The sequence below is a fragment of the Mugil cephalus genome, chromosome 15 (assembly GCF_022458985.1).
Source record: "Mugil cephalus isolate CIBA_MC_2020 chromosome 15, CIBA_Mcephalus_1.1, whole genome shotgun sequence".
NCBI classification, from domain to species: domain Eukaryota; kingdom Metazoa; phylum Chordata; class Actinopteri; order Mugiliformes; family Mugilidae; genus Mugil; species Mugil cephalus.
The window spans coordinates 12,830,965-12,849,501 of record NC_061784.1 but is presented as its reverse complement, the minus strand read 5'-3'; the positions used below and the strand labels follow the sequence as shown (position 1 = coordinate 12,849,501).

Here is an 18,537-nt window from a genome sequence, read left to right as displayed (position 1 = left end):
GGTTTTTATGTTTTATCGACTTTGGTTGCGGATTGATTGCAGCCTGAGTGCAACAATCAATTGTGATGCTAATTACATTCGCTTTATAATAGATTTTTGAGTTCTAGATTGGCTTATTTATTTACATTTGTGTCACACAACAGGGGATCTACACACTAGATCAGATGGAAATGAAGCTAGTAAAATCTAAATGTTATTCTTATGTTGCAGTTTGAGTTCAGTGTCTGAGCTTCTTCTTGGTTGTAAAGAGATTGATATGTGAGCCAGAAAATCCTTCTCTCGCTCGGGCAGCTGGCTACTGTTTGAGGAGGAATGAAAGAAACGTGGTGCAGATGATGTAACATCAGCATAGCTACAGTACAGCAGAGTTTGATAGCAGACAATCTTCCCGGTGTTGCAAGACAAGCTCAGTAAACAGCAGGTTTTGGTGTCAGTTCCAGAGAATCAAGGAGCTGGAGCTTCACAGTTTTGTAGCGATGTTTGCAGCCACACAGGGACACATCCATCATGTTGACGCACTTTAACGTCAGGACTGTAATGCTTTCTGTCTTGCTTCACTGCCACATCTTCTCCTTCTAGCTACACATACAGTTTGACCTAGAGCCGCATTCAGCTTACCTTTTACAAGGTAGATCAAAACAGCAAGGGAGCGTAGGGCTGAGTATGAGCGACTGATTCAATTTGAACAGTTACCAAAGAGATTTTCACAAAACTTGATGTTACAACAATATTTTACCTCTAGTTGACACACGTTGCATGTGAATTTGCTTTTGTACACGTCTTCTCTGCTGTGATATGTTAAAAATTCAAGTGATCCGATCTTGTTGCTGTTAATCCAAGGGTCTTGCAAATGAAGATTTTTTTAATCTTAATACTAGTCATTATTATCATTATTATTATTATTAATTATTATTTTAAGGTATTGTCAAATCAAATCAAACTTTATTTATATTGCACTTTTCCTACAAAAAATGCAACCAAAAGTGCTACAACAACAAACAAAATCAAGAACCCCCACCCACCCCGTATATACACATTCAGACACATATAAACACACTCGCACATACATGTGCATACACACACACTACATATACACAGGCACACACACCAATATACACACTAAAATTTGTTAACAGAACATGGCAGGACACTGAGGCTTCACATGTCCATGCCATCTGTCCACCTCAGTCTTCTGGAAAATCTCACACCTTATATGAATCTCTTCACATTTTCATTTCCACTTGGACTCAAGGATAATGCGATTATCCAAAAGGCTTCTAAAGAGGCAACTGGACTTGTGGAGCTTTGAGAAGACGCTTCACCGCTCACGTTTTCTGATGTGTCTACACCCACAGAGTTTTCCTATTTAAACCTCAAACTTCCCACCAGTCCCTTTGAACTGAAGAAGCTACTCGGGTGAGTGGAGAAACATCTTCTCGAAACTCCACCACTGGCAACCTTCACAGAGATAATGTAATTAGATTTTGGTCGTCTAAGATCACTGTAACATCAAGAAAACATGTTTTGGCTTCTACTCAATAATCATACTCTTAATTCTGACTAACTTTCACACACGTCTAATTGGATAAAATGGTGAATTTTGTACATTTGTAGTCTGGACAAACATGAAAAAGAACTACAACCTGACAAGGCAGTAATTCAGTTCAATTCAGTAACAATTGTGCTGCATGTCTTTTAAATTCATATCAGAATTCATGCACAGCTTTAGGGTGCTATAACACTATAATGTCTGAATGTAGTCATGCCAATAAAGCCGTTTGAATTGCACCAAGGCACACATAAAAAACAACCCCTGTTACTAAACGTTACAGGGTCACAATGTGTTTGTCACGCAGCGAGAGAGATTGAAGGCCTCTTATTAAATACTATCAAAGGAGATTTTCTGTAAACAGACACGGATTTAGTGATGTTCAAACCTGACTGCTACTTAGTGTCATTTGGACAAGCGTTTAGACAACCACAAATCCAGAGTCAGTCTTCCATTCTCTGTAAACAGAGCCGCTCTAGGCTGTGCCTTCTACGGCTTCATGGATTAGAGTCATGCCTCTCTTGTTTTAGCTGCGGCGGGGAGATAGCGCCGCTCACATTTTAGCAGTGCTGCCGGACGCAGCGTGAGGAGCATGTGAGAACCTTCAAACTGAACCGTGCGCCATTACAGGAAGTGTCATTACATAAAATGACCCAAACGTATAGTGCAAGTGAGTGGTATGTGCCACTACTAAACTTTCCTTATAATTAATTAGGTTTATCTCATGCTAGTCTCCTCCTTGAAGATCAGTGTAGTTTCTAATAAGAGCTGAAAAAGCCACACGGAGCCACTTAAAGTTCATGTCAGTAACCGAACCCCCGCGCTCAAGGATGGGAAATAAAAGTGGGAAGAAAAAAAAAAGGAGCGAAAAAGTGCGATGACTAAGAGACAGAGGTGACTTGGGTTATGCTGAGGGAAATGATACAGATGGGAAGAGTTAACTGGCAGATGAGAGGAAAAAGCGTAGAGAGGTGAGAAAATCGTCTCTTCAGTTTTTTTTCCCACCTTCTCTCTGCTCTGTCTTGTCCTTTTTTTTTTCTTCCTCTCATCCTCTCTCTCCGTGCTCCACATACCCCCAACTGTTTCTGTAATTGAAAGGCTTTAAGAGCGTTGTCTGTGACTTACTCCGAGGCCGCAGCTTTGGTTATAATAATGGAATCCAAATAATTAGTTTATAGTTTAAAGGAATCTAATTTCACATTCTTACCTGTTTGTCTCCATGCATGTGTGCGACTCTGTCTGTGCATCTGCGTGTGTGGGTGTGTGGATCTAAGTGCGCGGGCTCTTTCTAATTAATGTAGCAATGTGTGAGTTGGGGGACAAGCATTAAAGTTGGCATGTGCAGCCCCGTCAATTATGTGAAGTAGATTTTCACTTGGTCGCCCTTCCACATACAAATTTTAATTGCATTTAGGTGCCAGAAGGTGACACGGGGATTTGGTGTGATAAGAATGAAAACTATTTTCAGACTGTTGAGAGAGTGTGTGTGCGTGAGTGAGAGTGAATCTTTATTTGTGTGTGTCTGTTTGTGAATGCAGCGTTTGCCGTGCTGCTCTTCTACGTTCTCCAAAGTGTGGTTAAGGTTAAGACTTTGCCTCAAGGCTTCTGTGTGCACACTGGAATACAGAGAGATAGATGGGAAAAAAAAAAAAAAAACAGATCGAGAAGAGAAAGGTTGATGACAAACACGGTGGGATTTATTTCGGTTTAGTTTTGATGGAATCATCCTCCTGACTTCTATCCTCACATTGTCTCATCGGTAGCCCTCAACAAGCGCCCCCAAACAAAGCGTCCTGTCCTTTCCTTCCTTCCTTCCTTCCTTCCTTCCTTCCTTCCTTCCTTCCCTCTACGTCCACCCTCCTGCCACCTTCCCCACCCATCGCCTTCCCACCTCTTCAGCCTTCCAGCGCTCCAATCTGCCCAATTCTGCAGAATGTGATGAGGCAGGCACGCGGCCGGAAACATGGGAGTGTTGAGGAGGAGAGGGCTGTTGCTAACGGGAGAAATGCTCCTAATTAAAAAAAAAAAAAAAAAAAAAAACCTTCCTACTAAGTGTTTCAGAAGGGTTCTTGCTGTGTGGCATGGGTGCTGGGGTGGATGGATGCGTGGACAGATTATGAGGCTGTGAGTCAGTGTTAGCCAGCGGGGGGGAAAGTGTCAGAGAGCTCTAAGTCTGACTGACAGTATCCGCAGAGGTCATGGGGACACAGGACAACATCATCCCTCGCACAAGGGACGCAAGGAACACAATGGCCTTTTCACATTCGATGCTCTTACCAAACACTTTGCAGAAAGTGTGGGTTGTGTAACCAAGGAGCTGCGTTTCTCCGTGAGTGTGTGTGTGTGTGTGTGGATTTGGCCCCCGTCCTAGAAGGAGTCTTTGATAGACTCATTTAGGACAACGTTAGTAATGAGTCTGGCCCAGCTCGGGCTTGTAGTTGTTGCTTAGAATGCATTTTAAAGCATTGCATTTTGAATTCTGGCTTCAATTCCAACGTCTTGTTTAAGGCCTGGTAAATACCTTGTGGTGAATGTAGGAGAAAAAAAAAAAAAAAGGAATTTTCTGCTATTTCCTTGCATGTGCACGCATCACATATCACACTTTGGCATGCACCGCGCACACGTGTGTGCTTCCTTCCAAAGGCAGCTCAGTTCGTCTGCCACGTGCATTCTTTATATTTATATTTATGGAAATCGAATGCTTTGCTCCTCCACATTATGAGAGAATAGCCGTTTCCCCCCAGAATTAGCATTCCTTTCCTTTTTAGCTGTTGATTTTACCAGTGTGAGTTCTGCCGCCTAAGGTGGTAATATCTGTTTAAATTACAGCAACATCGCTGCATTTTAATTTGAATCTGTTTGACTGTGTACTCTTTCATTTAAATTCGCAGCACGAGGAAGTTTAGTTCGTCGTACGCCTATTGCACACTGTGCAAGTTTAGGTCCTTGCGCATGACCTTGCATGGCAGACATATCTATATGTCAGCGTGCTCGTGCTCGCGCGTGTGTGTGTGTGTACATTAGCACGGTTTTTGTATTAAAAGGCGAGAGCGCGAGATTCATCTCGTCTCACGTCTATTATGCAAAGAATTCTCAAACTCCCTCTGCTGTCTTTTAAAACTGTTCCAAGATTGTTGGGAAGTCAAATGAAGATGTGTAAACAGCGTACATCTACCAGCTGGACACGCTCGTTTGCACATGATGCCAATTTTGATCCGAGAATGTTTTTTGTTTTCAAGTAGATTATTTTTAAAAATCACCCGCACTAGAAGTAGCACTTCTGCTCCTCTTGGTCTCACTTTCTTTTTTCCCACTTTTGTCTCATGACATTTATTAGTTATGATTTAAAAATGCTAATGAAGATAACACAAGAAAATGCCAAAAGAATCATATCATTATGTCGAGAACAAAGAATCCACACGGCGTTATTCATCCGAAGCACTGAAGAGGGTTTTTTCTTTTAATGTCGCTGTATGTTGGCTAACTAATTCCATCATTTGGAGTTATTGGATGTGGTCATGAATAAATGAACGTTGCTCGTGCGGTTGTTAGTTGTTGCCATGGATCCAGAGCAGAAAGAAGGGCGCCGCTTTGAAGCAGCAGCTTAAACAGACTGTTGTGAAGTTGCCCATCGTGCCCCAGCACTGTTTTATGATTTTTACTCTTGTTCTGTGGACTGCTGATTACTCATTGTGCTCTTACAGCCTGTGCCACCTGCCATCTTTTTCATCCGCCAAGATGTTGCCTCCTACACAACAAACACTTTGATGAGATGTCTCGGTCCTGTCCATTCACTGTACACCTTTAAGACTGCTGCTGCTGCTTGTGAAAAGTTTCCAACGGGCTTCGCAAAGCTCAAACTTCATCAAACGAAGTCTTTTAAATTGCACCTGTTTTTGTATCCTCTTACGGTTGTGTACACATGGAAGGAGTAGACACATTAACCATCCCACCCTAATGATACTGTAATGTAAACAGTGAATGGTCCGTGTCTTTATGCAGAGGTTTTCAACGTTTTTCAGGCCAAGAACCCCCAAATTAATGAGGAGATTAAGTAGGGACCCCCTACCTATTATTAATGTGTGTTTTAAAAAAAATCTAATTTATGGAGGAAAAATAAAAAAAAGACGATATAAAAATGTCTGATCAACCAAAGATTTTGCGACCTCCCTGCAGTACCTCCACAGAACCCCTAGGGGTCGCGGACCCCCTATGTCTTTATGAATATACCAAGTCTAAGCTAAGAAGTCCTCAGTTATCTGTTGTTGCAAACATTTGAGGACCCTTAAGGCAAATTGAATATCTGGTTGATTTTATTATTTTTAAGTACATCGGCCCCACCACAGCTAAATTAAAAACTGAGCTTTTATTCAGATGTTAATACTTATGCACTGATTTTTGTTTTTACGAATTTAAAAATCAGAAATAATTGTTGCCCCGTCTTTGGAGTCGGCCTCTTTCCTGATTGACTGCATGACATTTGCATGTAGGATTTGGTGATGTCTGCGGTGCGTATGTAGTCTCATCTGTCTGTGCCACTGGCTGCCACTGATCCCCAGAGCTGAACATTTCAACACTTTTCATTCCAAACATCAGGTGTAAAGGTTAGTGTTGAGGGTGGTGGTAGGGTCTCCTACTTATGACTCTTCTATCTATACCCTGTTTCTCTTCTTTTACCTTTATTTGTTCAGGGAGGGCCAATTAAGGGCGAACTCTCTTTTCCAATGACACCCTGATTACAGACAATCCATCAGTACAATATACAATACATACAATGTAAACATAAAGCAAGGCCAATCATAGATGGGAAGACAAAAGTACATGAACGCTCAGAGTGCATGGATTCCATGATAATATGTTTGAACTGATTAAAATTTGTAATGTTCTGACAAAAATTATTCCTTTTGATTGGTGCACAACACTCAAAGGCAACCTTTCATACCTCAGTGCTAACATTTGGAGTATTAAGAGCCAATGGATTGTGAGTGGAGTAACTGAATAGCTTAAAAGTAAGTAAGTTTGTTAGATAAGCAGGTAGTTTGTGCAGCAAGGCTTTTATAAATAAACAGTAAACAATGTTGTTCTTTTATTTATCAGCGCTGCTCAGTGGAAGTGTGCATGTGGTTCCTTGGCAGTCGTAGTTTGCTTTGTGTTTCGTTATCCATACTTCCATATGTCCCGAGTGTTTCTGCAGCATTTAAAGAGTCAGTGAACGTATTCGTCTCTGGAACCAGACCAGTCCTAACGACACATTTTTACACGTAACAATCACTGCTGTTCTTTTATTTTAAGCTTAAGAAACAACATCTTCAGAAGATTAATATATAAAGAAAATCTATCTATTTTAATTCCTTTCAACTGCTGTATTTACGCTATATACATGCGAACATAAATGACACGTTCCTCCTGAAACAAGAAGCCTTCTTATGTCTGTTTTATGGATTAAGCTTGAATTCACCGTGCATTTTGTGTCTCATGCTGAAAACGCGGCGCAGTGTTATTCTCATCTCTGGCTCCAAAAAAGAAATCTGATGGATATGCCTTGAAAATTTTATGAAAGAACACAACTAAAAGCCTGGACATCTACAGTCATCTTCATGTTTTAACATCGGCCAGCGCTCCAAGCAGAGAAGCAGAGAGCTGCCAGTTCTAAATCCATAACACTGCTGCTCTCTCATGGCCTCCCTCCTCCTGCAGCACATGCCCCGTATTATCAGTTTACCACATTTTCTAATGACTCGGTTGATGCCTCCGAGGGCCAGCGTTAACCTTTAAATTAATAATCTAGCGAATCAGTTCATTTATTTAGTTTTACCACCCAGCTCCAGAAATAATAGTTTCACTCTTGCACTCATGTTTGCCAAGTTAAACATTTCATGTGATGTTTTTTGAAACATTCGGTCACGTTCTCTTTGCAGAAAAAACAATTAAAATAACATTTAAAAAAAAATGTTTAACTTAATTAAATGACATGGTTTATTTGGAAAGACTCTTCCAGTGCTTCACTTCGTTTTCAGGTTAGATTAACCCTCCGTACAATAATGCATAAGGGGGCAGCACCTGCAAATTAACTTCAGCCCCCGCGACGCAGTTTGATGTGATTTGGTAGATTTTATTGATCTGTCACTGTTATCGGACTTCAATTTGTCGTCTCCGTTTTCAGGCGGACTACTTCAGCTGCATCGCGACTGTGCTGTACACCCGTAAGGAGAACTGTCTGTACCAGGCCTGTCCGTCCGCAGACTGCAACAAGAAGGTCGTGGACCAGCGCAACGGACTGTACCGCTGCGAGAAGTGCAACAGAGAATTCCCCAACTTCAAATACAGACTCCTGCTTTCTGTAAGTGCGGCACGCGTACGGTACAGTGCACATCGCTAATGCTTGTCACATGCAGCGATGACTACCGCGGCCTCCGTCATCACAAATACGCACAGAAATAATCACTCATCCCTTCATCATCTCTGTCTCTGTGACCCACAGGCCAACTTGGCAGACTTCGGGGATAACCAGTGGGTGACATGCTTCCAGGAGACAGCTGAGGCCCTGCTAGGTCACAGTGCAGAAACGCTGGGACAGCTCAGAGACACAGTGAGACACACATACGGATTTGTGCTACGCATACGCAACACTCCTTAAACTAGTTTTTTTTTTTATTTTTATTTTTTTCCACATCTGACAGGAAAATTGCTTTGGCAATTTTGCCGGACTACTTCCTGTAAACCGCTTGGCCCTGACTTTGTTTACACCTTGTTTTCTTTGTCCTAAAGGATGAAGCTGCTTTCGATGAAGTCTTCCAGAAAGTCAACTTCACGACTCACGTCTTCAAAAACAGAGTCAAGCTGGAGACGTATAATGTAAGTAGCTATAACCGGGAGCACAGTGGAATTTCATGCAATGCGACGCAGTTTAGTTCCCCAGGAATGAAAGAGCAGGGTTTAATGACACACGACGGCGCGCATGATTGTCCTGCGCGCATTTTTACTGTGATGTTGACTAATGTGTGTCAGTCACAAACAGTTGTCTTATCGCTGTTCTGAACAAATACACCAGCGGGCATTTTATTTCTCCCATACACTGGTAATGGTTCTGGAAAAATAGGCTTTCAAAAATAAACAGGCTTGCAAATAAGTTTTATAAGCAGTAAATGTCCTCATTTTGGGTCAATTTCACATTCAAACATAAAAGCGCTGGCTGCTCTGTGTGTCTTTGTGTGTGTGTAAACCGTTTATTTCATATACAGACACATTTCAATTCTGGAATTGTAATTGCAAATTGCAACATTTAGTATTTGTCTACATCTTTTTATGGATTTGCGTAGCGCTCGCTCACTCTGCCTTGTTTCCCCAGAGCCACGTAAAGTAATTTCGGCGAAACTCGGGTATCCGACAAGTAGAGACGTGAGGTGCACTCTCCAAATTGTTAGTAACCTAAAAGTGTCCTGCTCCATTAAACAAAATATTCTTTCACAAAGATAAAGTGAACATTCCCTGTTCTATTTTGGGCGTCACTTTTGTGTTGGTTGCATGATACACTGCGGTGTGTCGGCTTAATTAACACTCTACATGCCGTCCAGGACACTTGTAAAGCCAGGCCCACAGTCGCTTGTTATCTTTTGCAGCCACAAAACAAGAGGCGCAACTGCAGCGTAATCACAACACACTGTCAGTCACACAACATGAATCCGAAATCATTTCAATTAGTATCAGGGTGACGGGGGAGTTGTTATATAGCCAATGCACTTTGGATAACAGAAAACAAATACAGCTGTGGATTCATTTCTCTTAATTAGGCACTAATTAGCATTTAGCTATTGTCTGTCTAAACCCAATTAGCTTAATTATTGAGAGGCTAATTTGCTACATGGGGCACATACCGAGAGTCTGAGTGGAATGATTGAGATGTAGGATGAGCTCTGAACGGTCTGTGTCCTGACCCCAGGAAAATCCTATAAGGACTGAGAGTTCATGAGTCTTTACTCACCGTCTGGAAAATAACGTGAAGGCCTGTCAGGGAAGACTCACGAGAAGTCGGGGGAGAGTCCTGCCATTCCGCCTCTATACACAAGAATGCACATATCCTGGAGCAGCTGTCTCAATAAACACTCAAAGATTTTTTATATCCGTGAAGTCGAATCTTCACATGCGAAGTGAAGTGACTGCTTACAGTAAATGTCAACATGCCGTCGCTACTTACCGTCCTGGAAGAAAAGGCCCGGAGCCCCATTAGCGGCAGCATAATGCTGAAGGCTGCAATTTTCATTACAATGCACAGCTCAGGAGAGTTTGTCATAGCGAACAACAAACTGATGATATGGCTTTTATTACAGCCAGTGGTGGAGCTTAAGATAAAGTCATGAAGCTGAGTTATAGGACGACTCGTGCTCGCTCAAAACAAATAATTCATAACCTTTGGAGCATGAATGTTACCCGTAAATCGTCTTCTCTGCGCCATGAGTGTCCACAGAAAATGTCATGGCAGAGAAATTGTGACACAGAGTCTGGCTTCAAATGGGGTCGTGTTTGTCATGCTCTTGAGAGAGGTCCAGATGAACGCCCCCCCCTCCCCGTTGAGATATTTATGATGAAGTGAAAAATTTCATCGAGGGCCGTGAGTTGTGACGTGTTTGCTAATGTTTTCAGAAATGTAGGTTAGTGCACTGTAATGTATAGAGTTTAAAATATGTGTAAATCATGTCTGAGGAAAATGCCTCATCTTTTCAGTATACACCGATCAGCCACATCATTAAAACCACCGACGGGTGGTAGCACTCCTTGATGAAGGCAGTTATCCCCAGCAGGATTCACATAGACACAAACACAAAAACGGTTTAGGAACAACTCTAAAAAAAACAAAACAAAAAAAAAAACATGAAGAACAGCACAAGGTGTTGACCTACCTCCCCTCAGCCCCCCCCCCCCCCCCCCCCCCCCCCCCCTCAACCCATAGGACCCAAAGACCCCCACTAATCACAGTCATAATGTTATGCTTGATCATGTGTACGACTTCCTGCATTATGTTACTGTTGCAAAAGTTGACTTCCCACATTGTAACCACAAACCAACAAGTTCCAATTGAAGTTGGCAAGATGAACCGACAGTTGAACACAAGGAAATACAAAACATATCACCAGTGGTAAAGATACAGTTCCAACAACTGGGGCACTTTACCACATTCAGAAGAGTGTTCAGTTTGCTCTGCTCTTTATCAGATCAGTTTGAAATGAATAAAATGGTTGCTGTTGAAGCCTGTATTTTGCAATGCATGCTTATATTTAAAGCAGAAGTTTACTTTATTATATTATATTATATTATATTATATTATATTATATTATATTATATTATATTATATTATATTATATTATATTAAGTTATTTTGTATTATATTATAAGCCCAAATAAGAACATTTTAGAGATAATGAGTTCAGTACACACGAGGCTCATCACTGTACTCAGGTCCTATTTTCAGAAGGTGTGAGTCAGAGTTTACGGGTTTGTTTGTTTTTCAAAAGTCGTGATTCGGAAAGACGCAAAACGCAGACAGAGAACGAGAGTTCATGATTCACTTGTTCCTTTCAGCCTTTGTTCCCCGGTTCCGTCCCGTAGACTTTCTGAGTGTGACGCGAGATAAAAAAGATCAGACGTCTACCGTGACGTTTTCACAAAAATAGAGCAGTGTGATGAAATGTCGGAGCTTAACGAGATTAGTGAAGTCACCAAATGTGTGCGTTACAATTACACACAAGGTTGTACGCTTAGGATCATATTTTAAACTTTTCTTGCATAGACACTCAAGTTTGTCTAGATATGGGGCCCCATACATAATAACATCTACCACTTTTGCACCCGTTCATAACAGATATATTACATGTTTTTTCCCTACTTGTTGATATTGAGACTTCATAGCAACAGAAGAAAATTTAAGAAGTTACAGGATATTCACACTGATAAAACAGCAGATGAATCTTCATTATCTAGAGACGTCTATGTCTTGGATATATCACTGCTCCAGTGATGAGTGGCTGATGCTTTGAGTTGGACGACTCATTAACAGAGAGCTTGTAGTCCAACGCTCATCAGTGCACGGGAGCGATGAAGAAATCCCCCCCCCCCACGCCCCCCGTCTGGTCTGAGCTAAAGGCCGTGACACACCGAGCCCACGGTCGGCTGATGACCAGTGTCCAGCCATTAGTGAGCATCTGTGGAAGAGGGATTACTGTGGCAAAGGTGCCTCCTCATTGGAGGAATGTGTCAGAGTGTCAAACGGCAGTAATTGTTTTAAGTGTTGAGACAGTCTCTCCTGAAGGATTTGCAATGATGTCTTCTTGTACCAGATGAAAAGAGGCAAATAGTTGAGTAATGATGAAAGTAGATGAAACTTTCCACTCACTTTTCTAACCTCTACCCAGCGAGCCAGTCTTTATATAAAGAACAATGTTGATGGTGTGTCAGATGTTTAAGTCTGTGAGGACTTTTGGAGCCTTTTAAAAATCAAAATGGTTCAGTAGAGTATGTTCACAATGGTGTTAGGCTCAAACAGACCTGTATGTGTAATGCTAAATGAGATATGTTAATATTTTATTTTTTGGGACGTGTCGACGTTGGGAAACCATTAGGTTTAGACAAACATTTAATTATGAGGCCAAGAAATGCAGGAGAGATGATCAACACAGGTCAGGAAGGTTCATAACGTGAGAAAGGTTTGACTCAGATATAGATATGACTCTTCTTGGACCAGCCTCAGTTTTTCTGTATTATCCTGTAAATGACCGTGAATCTACTGAGTCATCTCAGAATCTGATTGGACTTTGTGTGTGTGTGCTTCACCTCAGTTTGCTTCCCCCCCCAAAGGCTTTCTTTGAAGCAATAATCCTCCACACGGGAGATGATTGTTTTGTATATTTCAGCTGAGTACGTAAGGTGGAGTGATAGCTTCGCTAAAGTGATCTCCATAAGTGCAGAGTGGGAATGACTGGAAATGTAGGCAGAATAATAGAACAGTCATGGTATATATTGATAGTTTATGATGTCAGCGCGGACGACAGCTATTTATTATGTGTTTTATATGTAACACCTGCCGACGAAAACAGATAAAAATATAAGTACTGAATTTAATACAGTTCCATCTAAACTGTCACATATCGTTGAGGTGGGGCCTCTCTAAGGCAACAGCATTTTGCAGTGAATCAGAAACCTGAGCTACAGACTCATATCCGTCTGCTCCAAGTGCTGGTAACAGAATTCAGATGGCGGTGAATTAGATTTACTGAGCGCAGATGAGTGCACTTTTGATATAAGCATCTAATTTGCATTTCTTACAAACACTATCCGGGAGTATTGATGCACTTAGCATCTGGAGGAGTGTATCGGGTTTCTTACCATTAGGTGGATGCAATAACTGAGTTACCAGTCCTGGTCAGGTCTTTGAATATATTCCCGGCTGCTTGTTCATCTTAGAGGTAGAAAAACAGATGTGCACCTGCAGTGGAGCCTTTAACTGCGTGCGCGCATACGCCCGTGCTCAGGCGAGAGCACGAGCGCATTTGTCTAAAGTGAATGGATTGATTTTACCTCATTGAATGCATTAGTGTCAGAGGGGACCGGCTTTTCTTCCGCTACTTACGTTGACGGACAGGCCATCAAGAGCCGAGTACACACTTAACACAATCACTTTACATCAGCTACAAACCCGTACTCTGCGGCTGTCCGTCAGGTTGTGTGGCACGATGCTGTGATCTTTGCTTCCTGCCACGTAGAGCCTTATCAACTCCACCGTTTAAGTAATCACTGCATAGTGTATGTTCACATTCGATTCTTAAGTATTTTTTGTCACTTATTTCTTTATTATGTTTCTGGCAATGACTGCATTTATAGACGCTACACAATAACACAGTCAGGATAAAAATGCCTCGTGTAAAAGCCACTGTTGGAGCAGCAGTCTGACCTAATCAGAAGGAATTCTTCATTCATGGGGCTGGAGTTAACCAGTGACAATGTGTTCATTAGGAACATTTTAGAGACCAATGTATACACTTAACCTGTTAAATATTATTTGTTTTTTCAATTTTAACATTTTAAAATGTACATAAGAAATTAGAGAAGGAGCAAGAAAATAGTACAAACAAACATCAAAATAAAAATACAGCAAATTAAATAGAATCAGTCCCTGGTTACAGTTCATCGTTTGTAAATGCTATGTAAACATGTCAAACCCACTGTTATATCGTAGTGTCAGAGATCCATACTCTCCAGAAAACATCCCCCTCATGCTTTAGGGCACCTGTTATATATTATTTGTTGTAAACCAACACAACTGACAGGGTTCACATGACGTGTATGACTTTATCACTGTTACTTCTCTGTCCGTCACCACATGAAGTCCATCCCAAACAATTTGATTGTCGTGGCACATCCATATGTCAGTATCTTTAAGGGCATCAGTCAGGATCAAATAGGGAATTTCCACACATTCCTGTCCCACGGCCACATCACTACCTCAGCTAAAAAGCTAAACATTCCCCTTTATCCCAGTTTTATTTACAGCTTTGTTATTTCTTCCACAGGCATCTTCAGTTTTATGTCATTTTATTGTTGGGTACAGCACAGCGTGCTCATTAATTCTCTTTATGGCGTCAGCGAGAGGGGTGGGTTGCGTCCGCGGAGCTGTGTGTCCGCTGTTTGTCTTCGGTGAGGAAGCCGTGTTGTTTATTTCCTCAGGGAAGAACCCTGACTTCACCCCACCGTCTGAAAGTGAATTAGACAAGTGGGGTGAATGTTCGGCCACTGAGTAATTGTTTTCTCCAGATGTGATTGGACCGTTATCCGACGCACATTAAACAAACAGGCCCCCTTCCTCACAGTAACATGCCACATTTGGAAGACCATTATTTTTAAATAAGTTGTCACCTGAAGTGGAACCTCCGTCTCGATGGCCCCCTGTATCACCTAATATGGCCCCAATCCTCAGGTAGATACAACGTTAACATACTAATGGAGGTGTGGAGTCACATGCAGCATGATAATGGACGAATGTTAAATCCCTGACGCTGGTTACGCTGTTTGAATTACTAATTGATTAATGAACTGTCATGGGATTAATCCTTCTAATAAAGGCTGTGATTATAATGGAAATGAGCTTTTGGCTTTACGTCATCATGAGGAACCACTTCATCATTTGATGGTGCTCTGATCAGGCATAACATTATGACCACCTTCCTCTTATATTGTGTAGGTCCCCCTTGTGGTTCTAAAACAGGCCTTCTGAGGGTGTCTGACAACAGGATGTTGTTAGAGCTTTAGGTCCTATGGGTTGAGGGAGGGTCCTCTGTGGATCATCCCACATTAATTATTACACAGGATAAGATGTTACAATCCCGAGGCAGAACACATTTAGAAATCCAGTCAAACTGACAAACCGACCAGCAGGCTAGCAGTCAGCTACCAACTAGCACCCGACAAGAAGACACCAGCTAACTAGCATAGCCTAGCCTAGCCTAGACACCAGCTAACTAGCAACAGCTGCATGCGGCACATCATTGGGGTTTGGGATCTTGTGAATTTGGAGACCAGTTCAACACCCTGTGCTGTCTATCATGTTTGTTTGTTTGTTTTAGTTGTTCCTAGAGCGCTTTTGTGTGTGTGTGTGTGCCATCAAGGAGCGTCATTGCTATGGGGTGTGGGGTGTCTGGTCTGGTCTAGGTGGGTGGTCCATGTCTAAGTAACACTTACACCAATGCCTGGTCCAAAAGTTTCCAAGCAGAACATTGAATTATCACAAATTGTTCACGTTATGTGATTCACTTCTCCTGTCAGGGGTTTTAAAAAAAATTAAATTGATTTTAATTGTTCCTGCTACTCTGTGGTTAGCATCCACCAAAACAAGCTCTAAAGAAGGACAGCCAGGAAAGACTAGTCCTACAGAGGAACTGTTGTAGGACACATTGTTGAAAACTTCAAACACATTTACGCTGCACATCTCTACTACACAACTCAGTAACAAAGAGCACAACAGCTGTACCTTTGTCCAAGTTCAGGAAAACGTCCCTCGTTCTGCCTCACTTTAAAGGTCAAACACACCAATTACTCCCACGTCTTTTCTCTTTTTGTGTGTTGCAGTGATTTCGGTAAAACTAACAATTCAACATTTATTAGCCCCAACTCCAACCGGTCCCCTCGGTTCCAGTTGCCATTTATTAAAGTGTGTGAAGAAACTCAACTCAACACAGTAAGAAAGAAATCCCTCCACCACGAGTGTTTTAGAGGTTGTAATTACAGGACAATACTGACATAGCAGCTCTGTAGGAGCATTAGCCAGGCTGCTGTTAATGACTTGGTTCTCGATACCACAGGCCACCTCCAGAGCTAATGCGGAGTCCATTACTTCACGAGTCAGAGCTGATTTGTTGGCATGAGGCAGACCTGCACGATTCAAGACAGGTGGTTTAAAATGTTGTGGCTGAGCGGCGTATATGTCAGTGGAGGTGGCCGTTACTACAGATTGCCGAGACTCACTGTGACACAGAGCTGTGTGGGGATTCGGTCTGCTTATAACTGCATTTATTATTATTCATTTCCATGTGGCGTTGTGTTTGTTCTTTTTATCCTCAAATTATCAACGGCCGTGTGTAATAATTTGAAGTTTGTCGCCGTTTATCTCGTTCACTGAAGAGAAAAACACTTGTTCACTTGTGGAAATGGAAGGGAAATGTCGCCTTTCATGCTCCGGTCGCCCCCCCCAAATTGTTTTTATCGTAGAGATACTCACAGTTACAGAGTTGGAGACTAGTTTGAGGCCAATTGGGTTACTTCCAAATTATGTTCAGTCAATTCAGGGCCACATTTTTTAATGCTGATGCTCCAATTTGAGTTTTGCTAAACACTCTGATGGTTGTCGAAGAGAAATCCTTAAATTTTTTCACATTCACGTACAGAGGTCTGCACTGTGGTGCAGCTTCTAGTAACATTTGTTTCACGCCATTAAAAAAGCAACGACACATGTCCTCACTACATTGACTGTATGATACAGAACAACAACTAATCAATGCAAATCAACATATTAAATACTCCGTTAATTATGTGGTTCTGCTCGAGCTAACAACATGACGGCTCACTCTGCCAAGAGAACGGAAATTAGATTGTTCATTAAAATCCACTTGGCTTTACACAGATTTTGGCAAAAGGGAGTTTTTGGGACATAGTTGCTGATATAATTGAAAAGCAGTGCAAGGACCTGCCTGGCGTTTGCTCTCACTTATGAAGGTGTGCCATAATAAAGGTTCTGGGACCATTGATGCTGCAGAAAAGCATCTCAGCTGGCAACAAAACACCAGCTATTAGCAAACTGAAAGCGCTGTCCTCTACAAAAGACACCATCAAAAGACAATTGATACATTTACTGTTAAGATTTTTCTCTTTATCAAATGCTGCTGCTGCATTTAACTACAGATTGTTCTTCCCTCCTCAGGATGAGAGTCGTGTGAAGGTAACGGTTTTGGAAGTCCAACCCGTCGACCACAGGGAATACTGCAGGAGACTCCTCAGTAACATTCACAAATTGTCGAGCTGAACTTGGTCCCAGTGATCCAGATGGCTGCATGGTAATTAAACGCGTCTTCGACTGGACCGTGACTGGTGTCCGACTCTTTCCACCTGCGAGATAGCAGCATATCTGACTAAGGCAGCAGAGGGGCGTCCACTGATTCATCCCAACAAATGGTAGCCAAACTAAAGTCTGATATTTGGTTTTTCACTGTCATGTAAATGACTCTTACCTTTAATTAAACGCTTTTTACTTCGGTTTGGTTACAGAACAGCTTTTTAGACCTGCTTATATTTTTATGTCTTAACATATACCAACGAAGATCAGTGTTTTCTCTTTAAGTGTGTCATCTCCTTGTTTTAAAATTTCTGACATAGAAGAGTTCATTTATTATTGTTTTATTGTGTTATTTTAATGAGAGTGATATTGTCAGACATGTTTGAACTGTACTGCTGAGTGAGAAATATGAAGGTTTGTTTTCTTCGCTGTCAAAAAAATAAATGAGAGAATTGTCTTTGTCTCTGCACCTCATCTTTTCCCATGACGTCTGTAGGTCCAGAAATATCTTAGAAAGAGAATTTGGTTTCCACAGAAACTTAATATCTTAGACGGTATTAAAGAGTAGTCTGGCACTAATGCAGACTGCTGGCTACATTATACACGTGTAAGCTGCTATCACCGGTAATAAAGTGTTACTGCTTATTTCACTGGGCCGTCACTTCCAGCGCGCAGCTCTGCCGTTTATTAATCCGTACGCACTCATTTTCACTTTTTCTGACACCGTGGAAGGCTCCAGCAAGGTAATTATCTTCTTGGTTTTCCACTCCATCACACCTGTAGCAATGTTTAGGATTACAAAGTTCATCTACACCATCATTTTCTGCAGCTTATCCCATCACGAGAAAATATTCATTTGTACTAATGGAAAGGACCAAGTGCTCTAATAGTCTTATATAATGAGTCATTTTAGGCTGTATTACCCATCCTGTTTTTATTTGAATGTGGCATCTCACTGCTGCTCTGCATTACACCTGAATGTGTCTATCAACTTTGCAGGCAACTTCTTGTTCGCTGTGAGTGCGCATTCAGACACTGGAGCACGGAGCCAGCGTTTCGGTGGCCTGTCTCCACTAAGGTGTGGCTCAAGGGCACGACGCTGATTTATGTTGGCAGCGAGACGCCTGCTCCATCGGCGCCGTCCCCTGCCTGCTGCCTGCCACGCTGCGTTTGGAGGTTTGCATACACTGATCTTTTTATCCCAGCGGCCTTTCCCCCTGCTTGTTCCGTTATCAGTCTCTCTTTTGTTTTCTTTTGTTCGCAGCGTTCTGAGGTTGTAGTCTCTAATCATCGCTTTAAAGAGCGACAACAGCATCTGACCTAACGCGCTAAAAGCAGCGGCCTAACATTTACCAGCGCTGAAAACATTTTAAATCCAAAGTATGAAAGGAATCGG

The 18,537-nt window shown here is 41.9% G+C and overlaps 1 protein-coding gene across 2 annotated transcripts in view; it reads left to right on the top strand.

The window, feature by feature from the left end:
- LOC125021760 (replication protein A 70 kDa DNA-binding subunit-like) overlaps nucleotides 1-17,598 on the top strand; it is a 41,489-nt gene extending 23,891 nt beyond the window's left edge. For both annotated transcript variants that reach the window (XM_047607931.1, XM_047607930.1), the window contains exons 14-17: nucleotides 7,713-7,889; nucleotides 8,031-8,138; nucleotides 8,318-8,404; nucleotides 17,010-17,598. In XM_047607931.1, coding sequence (XP_047463887.1) covers nucleotides 7,713-7,889; nucleotides 8,031-8,138; nucleotides 8,318-8,404; nucleotides 17,010-17,111 — 474 coding nt within the window. In that variant the 3' untranslated portion in view covers nucleotides 17,112-17,598. The remainder of the gene's footprint in view (nucleotides 1-7,712; nucleotides 7,890-8,030; nucleotides 8,139-8,317; nucleotides 8,405-17,009) is intronic.
- Nucleotides 17,599-18,537: the final 939 nt, after the last annotated feature.